Source organism: Macaca nemestrina, chromosome 1 (assembly GCF_043159975.1).
Source record: "Macaca nemestrina isolate mMacNem1 chromosome 1, mMacNem.hap1, whole genome shotgun sequence".
In the NCBI taxonomy this organism is placed as follows: Eukaryota; Metazoa; Chordata; class Mammalia; order Primates; family Cercopithecidae; genus Macaca; species Macaca nemestrina.
The window spans coordinates 19,693,413-19,717,328 of NC_092125.1; the positions used below are offsets into that span (position 1 = coordinate 19,693,413).

Here is a 23,916-nt window from a genome sequence, read left to right on the forward strand (position 1 = left end):
TCTCTAGGATCTTATTTGACAGAGCCTAAAGGCCCTTCATAGTCTCTCCTTATTTCTCCAATTTCCTTTACTTTTAGTCTTTCAGGTTGATTTGTCTGTTTAAAGTCCCTGGTTCTAATCCCAGCTATTCAGGAGGCTGAGGCTGGAGGATCACTTAAAGCCACAGGAGTTTGAGACCAGCCTGGGAAATATAGCAAGACCCCATTTTTTAAATTGTATTTTTTTAGAATTTAAAATAAAATTTCTTGGGGAGACAGGGTCTCACTATGTTGCCCAGGGGCTGGTCTTGAACTACCGGCCTCAAGCCATCCTCCCACACCTTAGCCTTGCAAGGTTCTGCGATTACAGACGTGAGCCATTGTGCCTGGCGGTGAGACCCCATTTCTAAAAATGTATATATAAATAAAAAATAGGCAGGCGTGGTGGTACATGCCCATGGTCCCAACTCTGAGGCTGAGGCAGGAGGATCACTGACGCCCAGGTCAAGGATGTGGTGAGCTTTGATCACGCCACTGTACTCCAGCCTGGGCAACAGAGTAAGACCCAATCGCTAGAAAAATAATAAAGTAAAATAAAAATAAATAAAGTCCCTAGAATGCACCAAATCCTTTGCTGCTTCAGGACCTTTGGCCAAGGATCCTCTGCCTGAAATATTCTTCCTCGCATTCTCTTATGCTTCATGTCTCAGGTTAAATGTCCTTTTCTCCCAGAGGCCTTTATAGACCTCCATCCAAAAATAGGTAGCCCCAGTGATTCTCTCTCATACACTTTGCTGTTTTATTTCATAGTACACATCTCAGCTTGTAGCTGGATATTTGTGTTCATTTTTTCAGTGTCTTTCTCGTTGGTCTGTAATCTCCATGAGGGTGGGACCCGTTGGGCTTTGTTTAGTTATAAACCTTAGCACTTATCACATAGCCTGACAAATAGTAGGTACTCACTAAATCCATAACGAATGGATGACCTTTTGTGCTGTCTGCTCACTAACCTTCAAGTCATACATTTGGACTCCAGGAAAGTTCTTGCTCAAAGGTGCCGGCAAGTCATTCTAACTCCTGCAAACAACAGCTTTTACAATAGGATGGTGGGGAAACCACTAACCAGTCCAACAAGGCACAAGAATACAATTGATCCCACCAATCCTCTCAGACACAACTATTAATACTCTTTATTGCCTATTTCACACCCCTCCTTGTAAGAATGAAACAGGAGGGAAATGCACTGGGCTCTCAGAGCCCTAAGACTCAACAAGCTGCCAAGTTGGATTAGACACCCAGGTTGGAGAAGGAGTAAAGCAGCTAGCCTATGGAACCTTGGCAAGATAACTGCTCAGATGCCACTGACATGCATAGATCGATGACTGGCTTCCCAGGGGAATGTCAACAACTGACACCCACACTGTGGTCTCCCACATGTGGATACATCAATGTTTACTTAACCATTCCCTTATTTCAACACGTGTTGAATGAAAGTCTACTATATGTCTGTTACTGTGCGCCACAAAGGTAACAAAGTCACTGCTCCTGCTGCTTTTAAAAGACATTTAAAAGGAGGTACTTGAGAGACAGTTATGAAAACAAACTATTATGCAGGATAAAAATACAGTCTACACAAAGGAGCAGAGAGGACAAAAAGGATAAGGGGTATCTAATCCTGTGGAAGGTTTCACTGAGAAGGCAGCACAGAACTGACTTGATGCGTAAGGTAGGCGCCTTCCGGACCAACAAGGCACAGAGTGCATTCCAGGTGAAAGAAACATGTACATGCGCAATGGAGGGGGATTTGGGTTTTTAAGTTCTTGGAATGTGGAGTACAAGTGGGAAGTGGTGGAAGTACAACACGGACAGAAAAGCCAACCTGACTTAGATCACATAAGACCTTGCAAAGGAGCTTAGCAAATAACTACTGGCAATGGTCAGCCACTGAAGCATTTACAGGCCCAAGAGCAGCATTAGGTTTGCCTTAATTCATTGGGTTGGCACTGAGAAGATAGAGTGGAGTCAGACTAGACACAGGTAAGGAACCATCTCCCCGTCTCTCGTCTCTCCCACTCCCTCCCGCTGGCAGTAAAGAGGCTACGCAGTGGTTGAAGAAAAGTACCAGAACCAGGGCAGAGGCGGTGCAAATGTGTGATCTAATACAGATACGTAGGAGCTACAACGTATACCAGGATCTTAGGGTGGAGGTAAGTGTGAGGGATGACTGCAGATAGAACTCCTCTCTTTGCCTTGGACAACTGGCCAGTCTTACCAAGCTGGGACAGAGATGGTGGTAGAAGAGGGGTCCTAAAAGGAAAACATGAATGTGCTTTCATAAGCGGATTGTGAGGAGTCCGCAAGACTTACAGGTGAATGTGTCCCCTAGGGAGCTGATTTGATAGGGGTCTGGGGGTTTTGAGCTGGATCCAGGTTAGAGACACGGATTTATGGCGTCATTAGCGTGGAAGAAACTGTGCAAAGTTGAATGGGAAAATGGCAAACCTAGAAAACAGCAAATATCACAGTGCGATACCAGTGTCAGCTTTACAAAAGGCTTTTCTCCGTCCTCAGCTTGGACTGAGGAACATCTTTCATTTCACAAGAGTCTCAGGAACTACCAGTGTGAAAAGAGGCTGCGTTCAAGTTGCTGGAGGGCCAGTTCCAACTAGGCGCAGTCAAGAAGGAGGCCTGGCTTTGCGGCTTCACGTCCCTGGAAGCTCTGCACTCCAACGGTTCTGGATCTGCGGCCACGGGCCGCCTTCCCGACCTCCCCCGCGGGCTGGGCGCCGCCCTTAGCGTCACGATCACGCCCCCGCCAGCGCTCCTACCGCAACTCGCGAGAGCCACTGCGTTTGACGTCATCATCGCGCGCCATCCCTCCCCTTAGGTGTTTAATCTCCGCGCGCAGGCCGCGCTGAAACCCGACGGCCAGATCCCTCGCCGTCCAAGTCTCTGCTCCTTCGAATCATGTTCCCAGCCGCCCCTTCTCCGCGGACCCCGGGTCCCGGGTCCCGAAGGGGCCCCCTGGCCGGACTCGGGCCCGGCTCCACGCCCCGGACGGCCAGCAGGAAGGGTCTGCCCCTGGGGTCTGCAGTCAGCTCTCCAGTGCTCTTCTCACCGGTGGGCCGGCGTAGCTCGCTAAGCTCGCGGTAAGTGATCTCCTTGGTTGGGTCTGGCAACCAGCAGGCTCACGGGCCGCCGTGGGCCGGATCGGTTAGTGTCTTCAGAAGCCTTCGGAACCGGGGGCGGCGGAAGAGAATGCCAGAGTATTGGAAAATAGACGTTTTCCACTCTTGCAGGTCATACCTGCTTCACTTTTTGCGTTGATTCCCCACTTTGCATTTTTCGTGGATACCTTTGTGCAGAAGTGAAGTACAAACCGGATTCGCATCAATGGTCACCCACTTCCCACCTACTACCGCTGTGATCGGGCGTAAGTCACTCGTGATTTTCTTCATCTGTGAAATGGCGATAATATGTGTCACCTGAGCCAGAGGAGTTAGTATGAATTGCCACGATGCAGATGTAAGGTGATGGTGATAATGAGGACCTGCAACCCTGAAATATAATTGTTTAATGCCTAATATACCAACTGACATTAATATCTGATGATTGGTAATTGAAGGGTTTCTAGCTACGGAATTTAGCTTTCTAGGTAAATTATAGGGAAAAGGCTTTACATAAGTGAGATAAGAGTACTGTGGTAATTTAGTTACTAAAACTGCTGGTTTGGAGCACCAGTAAAATCACACACACCCTTCCCCCCGCCCCCCAACACACACCATGTTCACAATTAACCTAAAACTTTAGAAGATAACGTGTTTCTGCATAGTTTTCTCTGAATTCATCTATAATAAATGAATTTTTCCCTGCAGGAAAACACCGAGTATTGTGTCTTGAAATTATGGTTAAAATTTATCTGTAAAATTTTGCAGTACTTTAAAGGATAAGTGGTTTTTAAAGAATGCACCGTATCTTTGTGACTTTTTTGGGGCATATTTTGAAAAGTACAAAGTGCAGATCTTGGCATTGTTTTCTATTCCTTTAACGAAAAGTTGGAGAATAAAAGCGTACTTTATTTACTATGTATGTTGTTTTATTTAAATCTCTTCTTTCTGATGATCATTTGAATAAAAACCTTTGTTATCCTCTGTCAAGAAACAAAGCCCTCAGCCATTCTGTATGTGCATCTCCTCATTTAATTCTCATAAGACATAGAATAACTTATTCTGGTGGCTTTACAGTATTCTAAATGTTAAGAAGAGTGTGAGCAGGAAATAGTTTTTACTCTGATATCGGCTGTTGAAGACCATGTAACAGCTGATGCTTGTAACCTGTTTGATTTCTTGCTTGGTTGTACAGATCTGATAGATTTTTTTTTTAAGAGACAGGGTCTCACTCTCTGTCGCCCAGGCTACAAGCTGGTGCCACAATGCCTGGCTAATGTAAAATTTTTTTTGTAGAGACAAGGTCTTGCCATGTTGCCCAGGCTGGTCTTGAACTCTTGGTCTCAAGTAGTCTTCCCACTTCAGCCACCCAAAGTGCTGAGATTATAGGCATGAGCCACTGCCCCAGCCAGATCTGGTAGATTCTTAAAATCCTAAAGCCAAATGAGAACTTAAATCTCATCTAAGCCAATATTTGTAAAATATATTTGACCACAACATATGGTAAAAGCTGATGTTTTATATTCTGTCTTTCAAAAATATTGATTGAGATCTGCAAAACGACCCACTGTTTGAAAAAAACACTGGTCTAGTTAAGCCTTATTTCACAGCTAAAGAGGCAGAATTATAAGGAGTTTAGGTGAATACAGGCATGCATTTTATTACTAGAGCATATGGAATTGAAGCCAAGTTTTCCTAAATCCTGTCTTTTTACATGAAAAATATTACATTTAATTACATGATAAATATGAGCCAGTGTTAATTTTTTTCAGAGAACTCCTTATTGTGAAAATATATACATAAATAATTAGGATAATGGAAAATTTTAAGTTATAAGTAAGGTAATTAGACTTTTTTCTTTAGAGGAACACCAACACGAATGTTCCCACACCACTCCATAACTGAGTCTGTGAACTATGATGTGAAAACGTTTGGATCTTCTCTTCCTGTTAAAGTCATGGAAGCGCTAACATTGGCTGAAGGTAGGTGTCATCTTTCCGTTTACCTATATTAGCAATTTAGGATGGAGCCTAGATCCGGCATAAAGATTAAATTTATGTTTTCTCACGTATACCTTTATGTAAATGGAGAGAGATGGGTAGCCTCTCTAGTTTTCTTTTTTTTTTTTTTGAGGCAGAGTCTCACTCTGTCACCCAGGCTAGAGTCCAGTGGCACGATCTCAGCTCACTACAACCACCGCCTCCCAGGTTCAAGCGAGTTTCCTGCCTCACCCTCCCAAGTGGCTGGGATTATAGGTGTGAGCCACCATGCCGGGCTAATTTTTTCTATTTTTAGTAGAGACGGGGTTTCACCATGTTGACCAGGCTGTTCTGGAGCTCCTGACCTCCGATAATCTGCCCACCGTGGCCTCCCAGAGTGCTGGGATTACAGGCATGAGCCACCACACCCAGCCACCTGTCTAGTTTTTTATTTTATTTTACTTTTTTTTTTTTTTTTTGAGACGGAGTCTCGCTCTGTTGCCCAGGCTGGAGTGCAGTGGCGTGATCTCGGCTCACTGCAAGCTCGTCCTCCTGGGTTCACGCCATTCTCCTGCCTCAGCCTCCCGAGTCATTGGGACTACAGGTGCCCGCCACCTTGCCTGACTAATATTTTGTATTTTTAGTAGAGGCTGGGTTTCAGTGTGTTAGGATGATCTTGATCTCCTGACCTCGTGATCTGCCTGCCTCAGCCCCCCAAAGTGCTGGGATTACAGGCGTAAGCCACCGTGCCCAGCCCTAGTTTTTTACTATAATTGAGATATATAATAAATTTGAGAAGGAGAATGAGTTCATTTGAACACAATCAAATTAAGTCTAATGGTTTTAGGTACTGTACACTAGTCCCCCATTATCTTTGAGGGATATTTTCCAAGATTCCCCAGTGGATGCCTGAAACCTTGTATAGTACCAAACCCTATATATACTGTGTTTTTTCACGCGTACACTCCTATGATAAAGTTTAGTTTATAAATTAGGCACAGTTAAGAGATGAATAGCAATAACTAATAAAGTGGAACAATTATAACAATATACCAGCACTACTCTTGTATTTTGGGGTCATTAAATAAGAATACGAGCATTGCATTACTGCAACAGTTGATCTGGTAACTGAGACAGCTACTAAGTGACAAACAGCTGGATAGTCTCAGGGGTGTCCAATCTTTTGGCTTCCCTGGGCCACACATAAAATACACTTACCCTAACAATAGCTGATGAGCTATAAATAAATAAATAAATAGATCTGTGTGTAAATCTCATAATGTTTTAAAAAGTTTACAGACTTGTGTTGGACTGCATTCAAAGCTGTCCTGGGCCGCACGTGTCCCTGGGCCGTGGGTTGGACAAGCTTGGTGTATACAGTATGGAAACGCTGCACAAAGCGTTGATTCACAACCTTTAGACAGGACAGTATGAGGATTTTTATCACTTTCCCCAGAACAACATGCAATTTACAACTTAGGAATTGTTCATTTGAATTTTCCATTTAATATTTTCAGACTGCAATTGACCACGGGTATTTGAAACTGCAGATAAAAGGGGGAAATACTGTATATGCAAAATTCAGTCTTGTTTGAAGAGTTGATCAAGTTTATGAAGTTTACCGTTAAAAAAAAAAAAAAAACCCCAAAACTGGCACTTTATGTTATTGGGTTTAATAATATAGTAAAATCAAGTCCTACCTCTATTTCTGGATCCTGTGTAGCATCCCAGAGGCTGTGTGCACAAATTTATGATGTTACCATTGTGGTGGTGTACCTTTAGAAGAGTCTGTTGGCAGAGAATTAGTGTGGAATTTTGACAGATACAATCAACACAAGCTTAGGCAACTTTAAAGATGAACAGTTGGATGACACTGAAAGAGCAAAGTTCAGAGCATCCTTAATATCTGCTGAAGTCATTTTTATTGAGGATTGAATTCTAGATCTTTGTGATTTTTCTGGAACAGTGTTTTTCAAATTGTAGGAGTGACCAAAATTTGGCGGTTCTTGACCAGCATTTAAAAAAAGAAGAAATAGAATGCATCTCATATAATGTTTAGTAAATTTTTGTTTGTTTTACTTAAATTGTATATGGGTGTATCATGATGTAAAATGTATTACACTGTGAATAACTCTATTTACTGTATATATTACTGTTAACAGTAAAAAAAAAAAAAAGCTGAAAGTACTCTGTTTTAGAAGAAGGAATATATCTCATCAGCTGGAACTTGCACATCTTGCCTATAGGTCCTTGGGAGCTTTAGGGATAGTTGTTTTCAGGCAACTAAACTACCAACCTCTATATACATTGTTCTGTTTTAAATAAATATACATATTGTGTATATATATATGTATATTTTTCTCCTCTAAAAATTTCATTTTAAATTACATTTAAACCTTTTAATGTACTCCTGCTATTTTAACAGACTAGATTAAATAACACAGCCCCATATCTAGAAATTCAGAGTCCCTAGGAGTCCGAATATATAAAACAAAGAGATATGTCAACTTGAAGAACTCTTCCGTACTTAGAAACCTGCCAACTACTGTTAAGTCAGCCCTTAAGGGCACACCAGTTGAAGATCTGGAGTAGTTGTAGTGCTTTCAAGAAAAAGGAAATTACTGAGCAGATAGTTCAGTTGAGCAAAAAGTCCTCACTCAGCCTGGGCTTGGTTTGATATTTTCGCTTGTACATTGTGCCTTTTACTTCGCCCTTCTACCTTTCTTTAAAGAGCAAAGTTCGACTTAATAAAATTTCCAGGGCTGTTAACACGTTTGTGGAGGTTTACCACCAATACTAAGACGTATGCTAATTTAGTTTTGTCACTTAATAGAGAATGAAACTCTTTGTCTCCATATAATAAATAATTTATCATTTCTTTAAGGAGCTCTTATTTGAAAATTATGTGTGTTTGAAGGAACATTATTTTCCTTGAAATGTTTTATATAGTTAATGAGTTTATTATTTATCGATATAAATGTTGCTAAATATTTCTTTTTTGTTTGTTTGTTTGTTTTGAGATAGAGCCTTGCTCTATTGCCCAGGCTGGAGTGCAGTGGTGCGATCTTGGCTCATTGCATCCTCTGCCTCCCAGGTTCAAACCATTCTCCTACCTCAGCCTCCAGAGTAGCTGGGATTACAGGTGCACGCCACCACACCCGGCTACTTTTTTTTTTCTGTTTTTGGTAGAGACAGGTTTTCATCATGTTGGCCAGGCTGGTCTCAAACTCCTGACCTCATGATCTGCCCACCTTGGCCTCCCAAAGTGCTGGGATTACAGGCGTGAGCCACCCCGCCCAGTCTTTTTTTGTTTTTGTTTCCATTTATTTATTTTTTGATGTGGAGTCTTGCTCTCTTGACCAGGTGGGAGTGATGTGATCATGGTTTACTGCAGCTTCAGTCTCCTGGGCTCAAGTGGTCCTCCTGTGCCTCGGTCACTCTAGTAGCTGGGAAGTGCACCACCAAACCTGGCTGGTTTTTTTTTGTTTTTTTTTTTTTTAAAAGAGATAGGGTCTCACTTTGTTGCCCAGGCTGGCCTCAAGCAGTCCTCCCACGTTGGCCTCCCAAAGTATTGGGATTTATAAGCTTGAGCCACCATGCCTGGCCTAAATATGACTTACAGGAAATAAGGTATCTGGTCTGTTTGTAACAAAAAATTAAGGAATATTAAATGTCCCAAATACAACTGTTGCCTTTAGATATATTTCTTTTTTTTTGAGATGGAGTCTGACTCTGTTGCCCAGGCTGGAGTGCAGTGGTGCGATCTTGGCTCACTGGAACCTCTGCCTCCCAGATTCAGGCGATTCTCCTGCCTCAGCCTCCTGAGTAGCTGGGACTACAGGCATGTGCCACCACACCCAGCTAATTTTTTGTAGTTTTAGTAGAGATGGAGTTTCACCATATTAGCCAGGATGGTCTCGATCTCCTGACCTTGTGATCCATCCACCCTGACCTCCCAAAGTGCTGGGATTACAGGCATTAGATATATTTCTAAAGCTGGTTATCAGAGTTAAATAGATTTGTTGTTTTTGGTGTTGATAATTTTGGAATATTCAAAAGTATTTGTTGTGAATTAGTCCTTTCTGAGTGTGCCAATTACTTTTTTTTTTGATAAAGTGTGTGGTGATAAAGATTTATACTATATGATTAGTCACTCACCTCATTTTTTCCTTTAGTCGATGATCAGCTGACTGTTAACATAGATGAAGGTGGATGGGCTTGTCTGGTGTGCAAAGAGAAGCTCATTATTTGGAAGATTGCTCTGTCACCTATTACTAAGGTAATGGCTCTTCAGAGAGCTGGAAGGAGATAGAGGAGAGGAATGCCAATTGACTTTTAATTTTTACCGTAATTTTTTTACAGTTGGAGGATAGTTAATATGAAACTACTTAGGTGTTAAGGGTTTGCATTTTCATAGTGATGTGAAATAATGAGCATGCATACACATTTGTATATTGGGAAAAAAGTTTCCCCCTTTTAAAGATCTATGTTTACATTTAATAAAATTAGAGACATTGAAATTTTCAATGAATATTGTGCTAATCCGTCTGCCTAATAAAGTATCAGACTAAATGCCACCTATATAAGCAAATGAACTTTGAGTTTGCATATTTCCGAGAAGATAGAACTATGTTTTGTTGAACCTACTGAATAATACTTAATAAAATAAGAAAATATGATACTAATTGCTAGTTAAACTTTTCACTTGTCCACTTCCAACAGTGGGTTATCATTTGCATGTCTAGTAACTTATCCTCAGCGACCTTTTTCTGTTCGTTACAGCTTAGATGCACTACTCTCTTCCACCACTCATTACTCACTTGGCCACGTTCCATTGGAACTCAGGGCTCCTGCTTACCTCAACTCTTCACTTCTGCTGAACTGTGTTACTGCTGCCTAGAAAAGGGTATATGGGGTTAGGAGTAATAGGTGAGGGAGAAGTCCTAGGGGACATACTGAGTTAGCTGAGGGATCCTGATATTTGGCTGAGAGTCTAAGAAATATTTCCTAGGTAACTTGGTATAATTACTGTTTGTTTGTGCTAATTTTAAATGTCAAATAAACAAATCAATAGTAGATTGGGAAAGTTCCATAGGAAGCCTAAGTACTTCTCTTAACCTTATTTAGCCTTCTCTTTTTTTTTTTTTTTTTTTTTTTTTTTTTTTTTTTTTTTTGAGACGGAGTCTCACGCTGTTGCCCAGGCTGGAGTGCAGTGGCGCGATCTCGGCTCACTGCAAGCTCCGCCTCCCGGGTTCCCGCCATTCTCCTGCCTCAGCCTCCTGAGTAGCTGGGACTACAGGCGCCCGCCACCGCGCCCGGCTAATTTTTTGTATTTTTAGTAGAGACGGGGTTTCACTGTGGTCTCGATCTCCTGACCTTGTGATCCGCCCGCCTCGGCCTCCCGAAGTGCTGGGATTACAGGCTTGAGCCACCGCGCCCGGCCTTAGCCTTCTCTTGAGTGGACTTTTCTAGCCGGGGAAGAGGTTAGGATAGTTGTTCTTCAGAGTTTGGTCTAGCTTTAAGTTTTCATGATTCAATATCTCTTAAGATACTTTGTTTTAAAATTACTGAAAGCCTGATTAAAAGGAGATGTGAGAAGAAAGAATATTTGTAGAATGGTGTTTCCAGCAATGAGTCAGAATCTAAAGTATGTAGGGAAGGGAAATCAGATGCATCTTCAAAATACTGGATTTGATGTGAAAGATTTTCTGTTTGGGTTTGTTCTACAGTTATCAGTTTGCAAAGAACTTCAGCTGCCATCTAGTGATTTCCACTGGAGTGCCGACTTAGTGGCTCTTTCTTACTCTGCTCCCTCAGGTGAAGCACATTCTACTCAGGTAGGTGACTTAAAAGCTTATTGAAATAAACTTTTTACAGTAAGGACATCCAAAGTTGAAGGAATCATCCTATTTGATTTTGAGAAAGCTATAGAAATCAAGACATTGCGGTATTGGCAAAGAGAGCCACACACATAGGGCAATGTAACAGAATAGAGAATACAGTTACAGATCCACATAAAGGCGCCAATTTGATATTTGATGAAGGTGCAGAAGCAATTCAGAAAGGATGGTCTTTTACGATGACTTTTCTCTGTATCAATGCATAGTGTAGGAACATTTGTAATTTTAAAATTACAGATGACCAATTTGTATTGTATTGAATTTTCCCTTAAACCTCATACCTTGTTATAAAGATTAATTTGAAATGGGTCATAGATCTAAATGTAAAACAGTAAAACTTTTAGAAGAAAACAGGAAAAAATCATGATGACCTGAGATTAGACAGAGTTCTTGGAAATCACCAAAAGCATGATCCATAAAAGAAAAGTTTGATAAAATTAATATTAAAATTAAAGTAAAATAAAAATTTAAAGCGTTGCTTTGCCAAAGACAAGAAAATGAGGAGACAAGCTACAGAGTGGAAGAAGACATTTGTAAATCATGTATCCAGTAAAGGACTTGTATCCCGAATATTTTTTAAAATTCTAAAAACTTGATAAGACAATGCAGTTTAAAAATAGGGACTAGGACTTGAACGGACACTTTGTGAGGATATAAGGATGGCAAATAAGCACATAAAGAGATGTTCAGCATTATTAGCCATTAGAGAAATGCAAACCAAAACCCCAGTGAGTTCTTATTTCTGATTTTTCTTGATCAAATAGTAGATTGTCCTGTTTTTTCATATCAGTGTCATCAGACTCCTGGTTTTGGGGTTCTTGTATTGTGATTGCCGATTGTTATGATCTTGTTTTGAGGCTGTTGCTGTCATGGTTGCCACCAGAGAAGGATCCATCCGCTATTGGTCAAGCCTTGCTAGTGAAGATACCTACACAGAGACTTTTGTTGATTCAGGAGGTGATAAGACTTACAGTTTCCTAACAGCAGTGCAGGTATACCGTGGATATTCCTTTATATTTATTGGAAAGCTGTGATTTGGCTTGGAAATGAGATTTTTATTTATTTTTTAAAATAGAGACCAGATCTCCTTATGTTGCCCAGGCAATTCTCAAACTCCTGGGCTCAAGCAATAACTCCTGCTTTGGCCTCCCAAAATACTGGGATTACAAGCATGAGCCACTGCACCCAGCTGTGGAAATGAGATTTGATGACTGAAAATGTGGAGTTTTGAAGAGACTGTAGAGACCAGGGAGGAATCAAAAAGAGACAAGGAAGAGAAGAATGTAAGGATCTATGATCTGAACAGTTAGACGAGGGAGGCTCTTCTCACAGGGCTCTAAAATACCAATTTCAGATAGTAGTTTGTGATATGCATTTCTTTTAGAAACATTTTATGAGAGTGGCTTGTTTTTAAGCCACCATCAGACACTATAAAGAATAGTTTGCATTATCTTCTTTGTAGGTTCACAAAGAAACAAAATCTGGCTGAGCATGGTGGCTCATGCCTGTAATCTCACCACTTTGGGTAGCTGAAGTGGAAGGATTGTTTGAGGCCAGGAGTTCAAGACTAGCCTGTGCCACATAGCGAAACTTTGTCTCTACAAAAAAATTTGAAAATTATCTGGACGTGGTGGTGTGTGCCTGTAGTCCCAGCTGCTCAGGAGGCTGAGGCAAGAGGATCTCTTGAGCCCAGGAGATTGAGGCTGCAGTGAACTATGATCTCACCAATGCACTTCAGCCTGGGTGACAGAGCGAGACCCTGTCTCTGATAAAATAGCAAACAAAAAATATAAATAAAAATAAAATCTGATAACCTAATTTGTTGAATCTGAAATATGAGCTTGTAGTTTAAAAATCAGAATTTAAAAAAGATGGACTTTTTTTCTGCTACAGAAGGTTTGGTTTTTTGTTTGTTTGTTTTCTTTTTTCAAGACACAGTTTTACTCTGTCACCCAGACTGGAGTGCAATGGTGTGCAATCTCAGCTCACTGCAACCTCTGCCTCGTGGGTTCAAGCAATTCTTGTGCCTCAGCCTCCCAAGTGGCTGGGATTACAGGTGCGTGCCGCCATACCCAGCTAATTTTTGTATTTTTAACAGAGACGGGGTTTCACCCTGTTGGCCAGGATGGTCTCAATCTCCTGACCTCGAGTGATCCACCCACCTTGGGCTCCCAAAGTGCTGGGATAACAGGTGTGAGCCACCATGCCCGGCCAGTTTTTCTTTTTTCTTAGAGAGTTTTTCTATGTAGGATTAATGATATCAACTGAATGGATTCTGAAATGTATTACTTTAATAAAACAACAACATTCTATTTTGTATTCTTTTAGATTTATTTCAATTACAATGATTTTTCTCTGTATCAAAGAATTTTTTGTTAGCTTTCTTTATCTCAGCGTTAGATGCTAAACTGAACTAATCTCCTATTTTTTCACAGGGAGGAAGTTTTATTTTGTCCTCGTCGGGAAGCCAACTAATTCGGTTGATACCTGAGAGCTCAGGAAAGATTCATCAGCATGTCCTGCCTCAGGGGCAAGGCGTGCTTTCAGGAATTGGTCGAAAGGTTTCCTCTCTTTTTGGAATTTTATCTCCTAGTAGTGATCTCACAGTAAGTTTATAAAATAGCTATTTTACAAGCTTATTTCTTAGTTAAATCAGTAAGTTGAAAGTATGCTCTGAAGCTAGTGTTGCCTCCATATGGACAATAGTTTATGCAAAATAGAACCTTTGATCTTTTTAGTGAACTATTTTTATTATGATGAAATGAGTTCATACTAACCTTCTCCCATAACTTGTAACACTAATATCTTTAAATCAGATTATCTCACAAGAACATTTTTGGAACTAAAACTATTATGTAAAATTTAAAATGTGTTTCTTAAAGATTAATTTGACTTTTTAGATTTAACCGGAAGCGTGTCTCTACTGCCATGCCTCCAGCTGTCTGTGTGGATGACTGAAATCTAGATCTGTTGGTTGGATTTCTCTGCCCCATACTCTAGTATAGTGAAGGGAGGATGATGGGAACTAATATTTATGGACCATCTACTCACTGCTCGGTGCTCTGTAGTTGTTATATTCATATTGTGTAATCATTGTGACAACCTGTAAGATAGTGCACTTTCCCTCCAGTTTACAGATGAGGAAGCACCCTCAGCGGGAAGGTGTGTAACTGCTGAGTGGCAGAGCTGGGAATCATACCCAGGCCTGCTCTTTTTACTGTGCTGTTTCCCTCTTGTTTCAGATAATTATCATCACCTGCTTCCTTGAATGTTGTTTAAACCTAAACTTAACATGTTTAAAAACAAATTTATTGTATTCTTTCATCTCTCCTATTGACTACTCACCCCTATAAAACTCATTTCTCTTTTGCTCTGTTTTTGTTAAGAGCACCATCACTTTTTCTCAGTGACCCAGGTATAAAACCTTGTTATTTTTTGTGTCTCGCTCTCCTTCTATAGCAAACTAGTTATTTACCAGGTGCTGTAGATTTAACTTCTGTCCAGTCTGGTTTCCATCCCCATCTTTCTGCTTTTGATGTTATGCCCTAACCTATATTCTTGATAAATTTCACCTAAGTTCCTGGTACCTGCTCAGTTTGCTTGCTGTTGACCTTTCTGCCCCATCACTGATGGGTTTTAACACAAAGCAATCATGTATATCCAGCTTTAAAAAGCCAAATACCTATACTTCATGATTAAGCATATACTGAAAAGGCAAAATAATACTCTTGTGTATGACTACATACATTCTGCCAAATGCATTCGAACACAATTCTGTGTTCAGAAGCTATTGATAATATCTCCCTTGCTTGCTACACTTACAAATTCACATTCAACACTCTCTGCTGTATGTCCCTGATTTTTCATTATTTTTTATTTTTATTTATTTTTAAAAATAGAGACATGGTCTCACTATGTTGCCCAGGCTGGTCTCAAGCTCCTGAGCTCAAGTGAGCCTCCCTCCTTGGTGTCCCAAACTGTTGGAATTATAAGCATGAGCCACCACACCTGGCCTCATTTTTCAAAAAATCCTTATTTTTGCTTCTTTTTGACTTGTCATCTACATTCCGATGTTAGAGGATGACTTCTTATTCTCTAAAGACTCTGTAACTTTCCCACCTTTCAGCTCTGCTCCTCCTGGGCCTTCCGCCTGTATCCTTCTTCCTCTAAGAGTCCAACGTTGCCCTCAAACTCTATTTCAGGATCACTTCTGCTGTTGTTGTTGAGATGGTGTCTCACTCTGTCAGCAGGCTGAAGTACAATGGTGCGATCTCAGCACCTCTGCAACCTCTGCCTCCTGGATTCAAGTGATTCTCCTGCCTCAGTCTCCCAAGTAGCTGGGACTATAGGCGTGTGCCACCACACCCAGCTACTTTTTTGTATTTTAGTGGAGATGAGGTTTCACCATGTTGCCCAGGGTGGTCTTGAACTCCTGAGCTCAGGCAATCCACCTGCCTCAGCCTCTCAAAGTACTAGGATTGCAGGGGTAAGACAGCACACCTGGCCCAGGATTACTCCTTTCTTTAAATCCCAAAGGAAGAATTCTGCTAGGATTACTAATCACATATGTGAAATTTGAGTTTTAAAACAATATTTCCTTAACATTAGAACTTAATCTATGAATTTGACTTCTTTTTCTTTTCTGAATAGCTTTCAAGTGTTCTTTGGGATAGTGAGAGATCAAGCTTTTATAGCTTGACAAGTTCAAACATCAGTAAATGGGAATTAGATGATTCTTCAGAAAAACATGCATACAGTTGGGATATAAATAGAGCCCTGAAGGAAAACATTACCGATGCTATTTGGGTAAGAAACAATAATATTCATCTCTGTAATTCACGCTCTGGTTGTATGATAATGCTCGTTCCGTTAATTATTTATTTCAGCACATTTCAGTGTAATAAACAACATAATGTATAGTTATCAGATTAAGTGGAAATGGGGTAGTCAATCTCTGTAAATATTGGAATGTACTGGTTTACTTAGCAATTTTTTTAAATGTATACATTATTCATTCATCAACTGAGTTATGGGTGAAGCACTTCACTAGGTGCTAGGGGTATAAAGGTGAAAATAAATCATTCCTACACTCAAGCTTACATTATTGATATTTTCATGTAGGGATCTGAAAGTAACTATGAAGCTATTAAAGAAGGAGTCAACATTCGATATTTGGACTTGAAACAAAACTGGTAAGCAATTAATTTGTCATAAAGAACATAGATAAGAGTTTGGAAAAAATAAGTTGATGTTTATTATAAAATGATGAGCAATCTCACTGCTCTTTTTTTGGAGACAGGGTCTCACTCTGTAACCCAGGCTGGAATACAGTGGCGCCATGATAGCTCACTGCAGCCATGACTTGCTGGGCTGAAGTGATCCTTCTGCCTCAGCCTCCCAGTAGCTTATACTGCAGGCGTGTGCCGTCGCACCTGTCTGATTTTTAAAATTTTTCGTAGAGATAGGGTCTCACCATGTCACCTAGGTTGGTCTTGAACTCCTGGGCTCAAGCAACCCTCCTGCCTCAGCATCCCAAAGTATTGGGATTACAGGTGTGAGCTGCTGTGCCCAGCCTGTTCTTTTAATGCTGATCTTCTCATGCTACCTATTAAGCTTTACTGAATGGTCTTGCTGTTGTTTATTGAGTGATGCTAGTTCATTTGGGAAATTGAGACATTTGTCAGCCTTAAATGGTATAATCTTACGTTGGTATCTCATTCATTAGAGACAAAGCTTTTCTGCTCTTACAAGTAGAGCTTCTCTTCTTCACTGCCAAGAGATACCTGAGACCCTGTCATTGCCCACTGCTGTGGGTGCCCCATGGTGTGATCTTTCTCTAATTGGATGTATCAGGCACATGTTTCCCACCCTCTGTTGCTCAAGGAGCTTTCGGCCTACGTTTGTGGCTATGCTGAGTTAAGGATGGGATAAGGCTTTGTCTTGTTAGTACAAATTAGAACTTTGTCATAGTTCATACTCAGAGTAAATTTCCTCATAGAAGCAGTGCTCTAAGTGGTGCATAGGATCCCGGGTTAGTCTGATAAAGCTAATTATCCCATGTTACTATTTAACTTGAATGCTCAAGGTCACATGGAACTTAAAAACCATTTGTAACATTGCTCATAATGAATCCAAATATATAACTAGTAATCCTTCAGAAGACAACTTCTCAGAAGTTGAAGACTATTTTTTATGAGTTTTAGAGTAATTTTTACTGTTCTTGTTACACGTTTTGGGTTAGTAGAACGAATTCTACTTGTTCCTTGGAGAGAGATTGCAGTTGTACTGCTTTGTGTAATTTTTCTCTCTGTTGGGCTGTTTAGACTATTAGTAGGCTCCTTTACAGTCTGGAAACCTTATAAAAGCTACCAAAGAGGTAAAAGTAATAGTACTATTTAATTTCTGTAAGCATTTTAATTAAATACAATTTACCTGTTTTTATTTGTCTTTACCAGACTTTTGGAAATGTAGGACTACTGCTAGGACAGCCCGCTGTGGGCATATAACGCAGACATTTTTCTTTTTTATTTTTTTTTTGAGACTGAGTCTCACTCTGTCACCCAGGCTGGAGTGCAGTGGTGTGGTCTTAGCTTACTACAGCCTCCGCCTCCTGGTTCAAGCAATTCTCCCACCTCAGCCTCCCAAGTAGCTGGGACTACAGGTGGGTGCCACCACTCCCGGTTAATTTTTGTATTTTTAGTAGAGACGGGTTTTCACTGTGTTGGCCAGGCTGGTCTCGAACTCCTGACCTTGTGATCTGCCCGCGTCGGCCTCCCAAAGTGCTGGGATTACAGGTATGAGCCACCGTGCCTGGCCATGCAGACATTTTTCACGTAATTTTCTGAACTGGAGACATGGGGTTGAGAATGAGAAGCATGCTTAGGAATTACTATGCAGGGTCCACCCAGGGCTTCTCTCCCTCAGTGTCATGCTGACCAGCAGGGTCCCTGTGAGGTGCAGCCCTCATCCTCCTTGACCTTCCTCTCCACTTTTACTCAAAATGATCCAGTTAGTACTCTTATTATGTCTTTGAGGCTTCATGATCAGAACTGTACAGAGAATTTCTCATATGGGTCCATTTTCTTTATTTTAAGAATAGTGTCTATCTTCCTCATAGTCACTCACACCTACTGATTTGTTGTCCATTTGGGCAGAGCTACAATCTGAGCTTATAATTTCGGTGAGTAGCTGGGCTGGGTGGCTCAGCACTTTGGGAAACCAAGACAGGAGGATTGCTTGAAGCTAGTAGTTCAAGATCACCTGGTCAACAAAACGAGACCCTATCTCCACGCAAATAAAAATAAAAAATTAGCCAGGCATGATGGCGTGTACTGTAGTCCCAGCTATTCAGGAGGCTGAGGCGAGAGGATCACTTGAGCCCAGGAGATTGAGGCTGCAGTGAGCTATGATCCCACCACTGCACTCTACCATGGGCAACAGAGAAATACCTTTTTTCTGAGACAAATAAAACAAAAATAAATAAATAATTTTACTAGATGATTACTAATACAAAGTTTAGATATCTTCATTTTAGATATAAAGTTTGGAATTTTTTTAACCTTAACTTCATTACTTTGGATATACTTACATAAAAACTTAACTGGTCAAGCAGGAGGATCACTTGAGGCCAGGAATTCTAGGCCAGCCTGGCATTGTAGAGAGAGAGACACTGCCAACATGTTACAAGTTTGGGCCAATATTCTTTTTTTTAAAATTGATTAAAAAAATTTTTTTTATTTCAGTAGTTTTTGGGGTGGTTTTTGGTTACATGGGTAAGTTCTTTAGTGGTGATTTCTGAAATTTTAGTGCACTTGTCACCTGAGCAGTGTACACTGTACCCAGTAGGTAGTCTTTTATCCCTCACCCTCCTTCCCACCCTTCCCCTTCAAGTCCCCAAAGTCCATTATCATTCTTATGTCTTTGTGTCCTCATAGCTTAAACTCCCACTTATAAGTGAGAACATACGATAATTTGGTTTTCCATTCCTGAGTTACTTCACTTAGAATAATGTGGACCAATATTCTTGAATTCCTTTCAAGAGTCCAAGCAGAAATGATAAAGTTTGGGGAGCTGGGGGAAGAGAACCGTGAAGAAGGAAAATGAGAGCTGTGCTAGGATTGCTTGCTTTGAAGTGTCATGTCATTTAGTTACTTGCTTGGTTTCTTGTTTTTAATTGTCAGTAGAGGGTGCTTTGCCACCCTTTTAATATTTCTGAGACTTGAATGAAAGTTGCTAGTAATAGGGCTGGGCGCGGTGGCTCACGCCTATAATCCCAGCACTTTGGGAGGCTGAGGTGGGTGGATCACCTGAGGTTGGGAGTTTGAGACCAGCCTGACCAACATGGAGAAACCCCGTGTCTACTAAAAATACAAAAATTAGCCGGGCATGGTGGTGCATGCCTATAATCCCAGCTACTCGGGAGTCTGAGGCAGGAAAATTGCTTGAACCCGGGAGGCGGAGGTTGCAGTGAGCCGAGATGGCGCCACTGCACTCCAGCCTGGGCAGCAAGAGCGAAACTCTGCCAAAAAAAAAAACAAAAAAAGTTGCTAGTAATAGTATTAGATGTTTTAGAAGAGCTAAAATAGGAACCATTTAATTTATTGGGGGCAGCAAGTTTGCTAGACTTAAGGGACAAATAAGCTTTAAGATGCAAAATGGTTTGTTTTTACATATACAGCAGTTTGAAATTTCTATAACCGATTGTTAAAAATCATTTATATATATATGTATATTTTTAAACATTAGAGACAGAGTTGCCCTGTTTGGTCTTGAACTACTGGGCTCAAGCGATCCTCCTGCTTCAGCCTCTCCCAAAGTGCTTGGATTAAACACATAAGCCACTGTGCCTGGCCTAAAATTATTATTATTTTTTTTTTAGTTAGAGTCTCACACTGTTGCCCAGGCTGGAGTGCAGTGGTATGATCTTGGCTCACTGTAACCTCTGCATCCCAGGTTCAAGTGATTCTCATGCCTCAGCCTCCTGAGTAGCTGAGATTACAGGCACATGCCACCATGCTGGGTGTTTTGTATTTTAGTTGAGATGGGATTTTGCCATGTTGGCCAGGGTGGTCTCGAACTTCTGGCCTCAAGTGATATGCCCACCTCGGCCTCCCAAAGTGCTGGAGTTACAGGTGTGAACCACAACACCTGGCCTTTTAAATTTATTTTAGAGATACATGGTCTCACCGTGTTGCCCAGGCTGGTCTTGAACTCTTGGGCTCAAATGATCCTCCTATCTCAGCCTCCCAAAGTGTTGGGATTACAGGTGTGAGCCATCGCGCCTGGTGGTAAAATTTTTTTTTTTAAATGTTTTTCCTCTGGACAAAAGCGAGTAACCTTTAAATAACTGAGTACATCAGGGATTGGCAAACCTTTTCTGTAAAGGGCCAAAAGTAACTGTTTTAGGCTTTGGTGGCCATATAGTCTTTACTGCAGGTACTCTATTTCACCAATAGTATCATGAAACATCCCTAGAAAATGCATAAATGAATGTGTATGGTTGCCTTCCAACAAAACTTCGTTTATAAAAACTGGTTTGAGATCAGTTTCACTGGAGGGCTGTACTTTGCTAATCTCTGGATCAGATAGTTGTTTTGATCTTTTTTTTAAAGTCCGGTTTATTGAGCTATAATTTATATAGAGTAAAAAATTTACCCTCTTTAGTGTATAATTCTACAAATTTTTTTTCTTCTTTTTTTTTTAAGATGGAGTGTTACTCTATCACCTAGACTGGAGTGCAGTGGTGTGATCTCAGCTCACTGCAACCTCCGCCTCCCGGGTTCAAGCAGTTCTCCTGCCTCAGCCTCCCAGATAGCTGGGACAACAGGCATGTGCCACCATGCCTGGCTAATTTTTGTAGAGACGGCTTTGCCACATCGGCCAGGCTGGTCTTAAATTCCTGAGCTCAGGTTATCTGCCCACTTTGGCCTCCCAAAGTGCTGGGATTATAGACGTGAGCCACTGCACCCGGCCCTAATTCTACAAATTTTGACAGATACATAGTTTAGTCATTTAATCACAACAATCAATACAGAACAGTTGTATAACCCCCCAGATTCCCTTGTGCCATTCTGTAATCGACCCCTCCATCCACCCTTAGCCCCTGGAGACCACTGATGTGGTTTCTGTCTCTATAGTTTTGCCTTTTGCTTAATGCCACAGAAATGGAACATACAGTTTAAAGCCTTTTGAGTCTGGCTTCTGTCACTTAGCATAATACATTTCAAATTCATTTTGTTTTGTTTTGTTTTGTTTTTTAACTACTGAATAGTATTCTTTTGTATGGAGATACCACCGTTTGTTTGGCTGTTCAGCAGTTGGAAGACACTGGGTTGTTTTCAGTTTTAGGCAATTATGAATAAAGCCACTACAGTCATTGGTACACAGGTTTTCGTGTGAACATAGTTATTGGTTTTTTGTTTTTGTTTTTTAATTTTCTCTTGTATAGGTATCCACGAATGGGATTGCTAGGTTATTGGAAGCATATGTTTAATTTTATAGGAAACTCCTAAGTTGTTTTTTAGGGAGGCTTTACATCTTTATTTTTTATTGATTAGTGATGGGCTGGTGATTCTGGCAGCAGCATGGCACTCAGCAGACAATCCGTGTCTCATCTATTACTCTCTGATAACAATAGAAGATAATGGTTGCCAAATGTCAGATGCAGTTACTGTAGAAGTCACTCAATATAATCCACCTTTCCAGGTAAGATTTATGTTGGTTAAATTACAAAGCAATAATATGTTGAATAGTTTTCTAACTATTTCAGGGTCTTATTTGTTTATTTACAGTTTTGCTCTGTCACCCAGGCTGGAGTGCAGTGCCTTGATCTCTGCTCACTGCAACCTCTGCCTCCCCTTCCAGGTTCAAGTGGTTCTCCTGCCTCAGCCTCCCGAGTAGCTGGGACTGTAGGCGTGTGCCACTATGCCCAGCTAATTTTTATAGTTTTAGTAGAGACAAGGTTTCACCATGTTGGCCAGACTGGTCTCGAACTCCTGATCTCAAGTGATTCCCCCAACTTGGCCTCCCAAAGTGTTGGGATTACAGGCGTGAGCCACGATGCACGGCCCATTTCAGGGTCAAATTTCTTGACAGATTTCATCTGCAGGGCTTGGCAATATTTTAAAATAGCTTGTTTCTAGACATTGTTGCATTTTCTTTGCCATCTCAGGCTTGTTCTTTTGCTTAGTTTCGGCTAAAGGAAAATTAGAATGGAAGCAACTAGCAGAAAGCAGTTTGTTTATTCTGCTCTAGGTCTTTGGAGGGATTGTCATCTCTGTATTTAAGTAGAAAGAAGGTATTAATTAATTTCAGGGTGAAAGTAAGGAAGAAACCACGCTGGGCATGATGAGTACATGCCTGTAGTCCCAGCTACTCAAAAGGCTGAGGCAGGAAGATCACTTGAGCCCAGGGGTTTGAGGCTGTTGTGTGCCGTGTTCACACCTGTGAATAACCACTGCATTCCAGCTTAGGCAATATAGTGAGACCCCATCCTAAAACAAGAAGAAAAAGAAAAGAAGAAAGCTGGTAGGATTTAGGGTTTGGTTTAGAGCTTTGCATATTATAGAAAAATCCCCCTTTTTACCCAAAGCAAGATTATGTTTGTATTCAGCAGTGTTACATAGTCATCAAAGTTCTTTTAAACAACTGAAAGACAGCCTTTCTAATTTTAAATTCATTAATAGCAATTAAACATGTTTAATAACAGATATTCATGAAGAAAAAGCTGAACATCTATAAATTTATTTTATTTACTCTTACATGGTATCTGATTCTGTTAAATCCTTGTTTGTTTATTTTTGAAGAGGGAAAGTCTTGCTGTGTTGCTTGGACTGGAGTGCAGTGATATTCACAGGTCCGTCAATAGTGCATGGTAGCCTCCAACTCCTGGGCTCAAGCAGTCCTCTCAGGTAGCTGGGATTACAGGTGTGCACCACCGTTCCTGGCTTAAATCTTCACTTTTTTTTTTTTTTTTTTTTTTAATCCTTACTCTTAACATGACTTGTTTAATTGAATCCTGTAAGAAAATCTTTTGATTTGTTCTTTTATGTCAAACAGAAATAAACTTTATTGTGTGTTCTGATTATGCAGTGTGGAAAACATGCTCAATGTTAGAAAAAAATTCAGCCAGGGCAGAAGACTATAAAGAGAATTTGAGGATTAAAAAACAATTCTAGGACCTCGCATTTAATGTTTCTATAAAATTACTTCTTTAATAACAGCTTATTTTTAGCATATTCTAATTTTATTTAATGAGATTTATTTTTATTTCTGCCTCTGATTTTATATGTAAACAAATCAACTAAGTTTTCTTGTCATTAATATCTTGCCAGTAAGGTAAGAACCAAAATGTTTGTTTATCAGGGATCATTTATAAAAAATTGCCAGTTCTTAATACAATGAATTAGTGCTTTCATTTTCTCCTTTGAATTTGTCATAGGCTTCTAGTTATAGTCATCATCATGGAAATGTTTTCAAAATTTGTTAATTTTGGACATTAACAAATTAGGCCAGGTGTGGTGTCTCATGCCTGTAATCCCATCACTTTGGGAGGCTGAGGTGGGTGGATCACCTGAGGTCAGGGGTTCGAGACCAGCCTGGCCAACATGGTGAAACCCTGTCTCTACTAAAAATACAAAAAAATTAGCTGGGTGTGGTGGCATGCGCCTGTAATCGCAGCTACTCAGGAGGCCGAGGCAGGAGAATCGCTTGAACCTGGGAGGCGGAGGTTGCAGTGAGCCAAGATTGCACCACTGCACTCCAGCCTGGGCAACAGAGTGGGACTCTGTCTCAAATAAATAAATAAATAAATTTTTAAAAAATAAGCAAGTTAACAAAATATATGTCTAATTGATGTTTATAAACTTTGTAACATTTTGCTAATCATCTCATG

The 23,916-nt window shown here is 40.6% G+C and overlaps 1 protein-coding gene across 2 annotated transcripts in view; it reads left to right on the plus strand.

Moving 5' to 3' along the window:
• The first annotated feature begins 2,854 nt into the window (after nucleotides 1-2,854).
• The window catches only part of LOC105499143 (nucleoporin 133), a 70,396-nt gene continuing 49,334 nt past the window's right edge, over nucleotides 2,855-23,916 (plus strand). The window contains exons 1-9 of one of the 2 annotated variants that reach the window (XM_071074572.1): nucleotides 2,855-3,127; nucleotides 5,009-5,127; nucleotides 9,300-9,403; nucleotides 10,854-10,961; nucleotides 11,882-12,016; nucleotides 13,460-13,630; nucleotides 15,675-15,830; nucleotides 16,146-16,216; nucleotides 21,581-21,728. In XM_071074572.1, the coding sequence (XP_070930673.1) occupies nucleotides 2,946-3,127; nucleotides 5,009-5,127; nucleotides 9,300-9,403; nucleotides 10,854-10,961; nucleotides 11,882-12,016; nucleotides 13,460-13,630; nucleotides 15,675-15,830; nucleotides 16,146-16,216; nucleotides 21,581-21,728 (1,194 nt within the window). In that variant the 5' untranslated portion in view covers nucleotides 2,855-2,945. Of the gene's footprint in view, nucleotides 3,128-3,277; nucleotides 3,412-5,008; nucleotides 5,128-9,299; nucleotides 9,404-10,853; nucleotides 10,962-11,881; nucleotides 12,017-13,459; nucleotides 13,631-15,674; nucleotides 15,831-16,145; nucleotides 16,217-21,580; nucleotides 21,729-23,916 lie in introns of those variants that run through there. The other variant, XM_071074573.1, reaches the window with a different exon arrangement.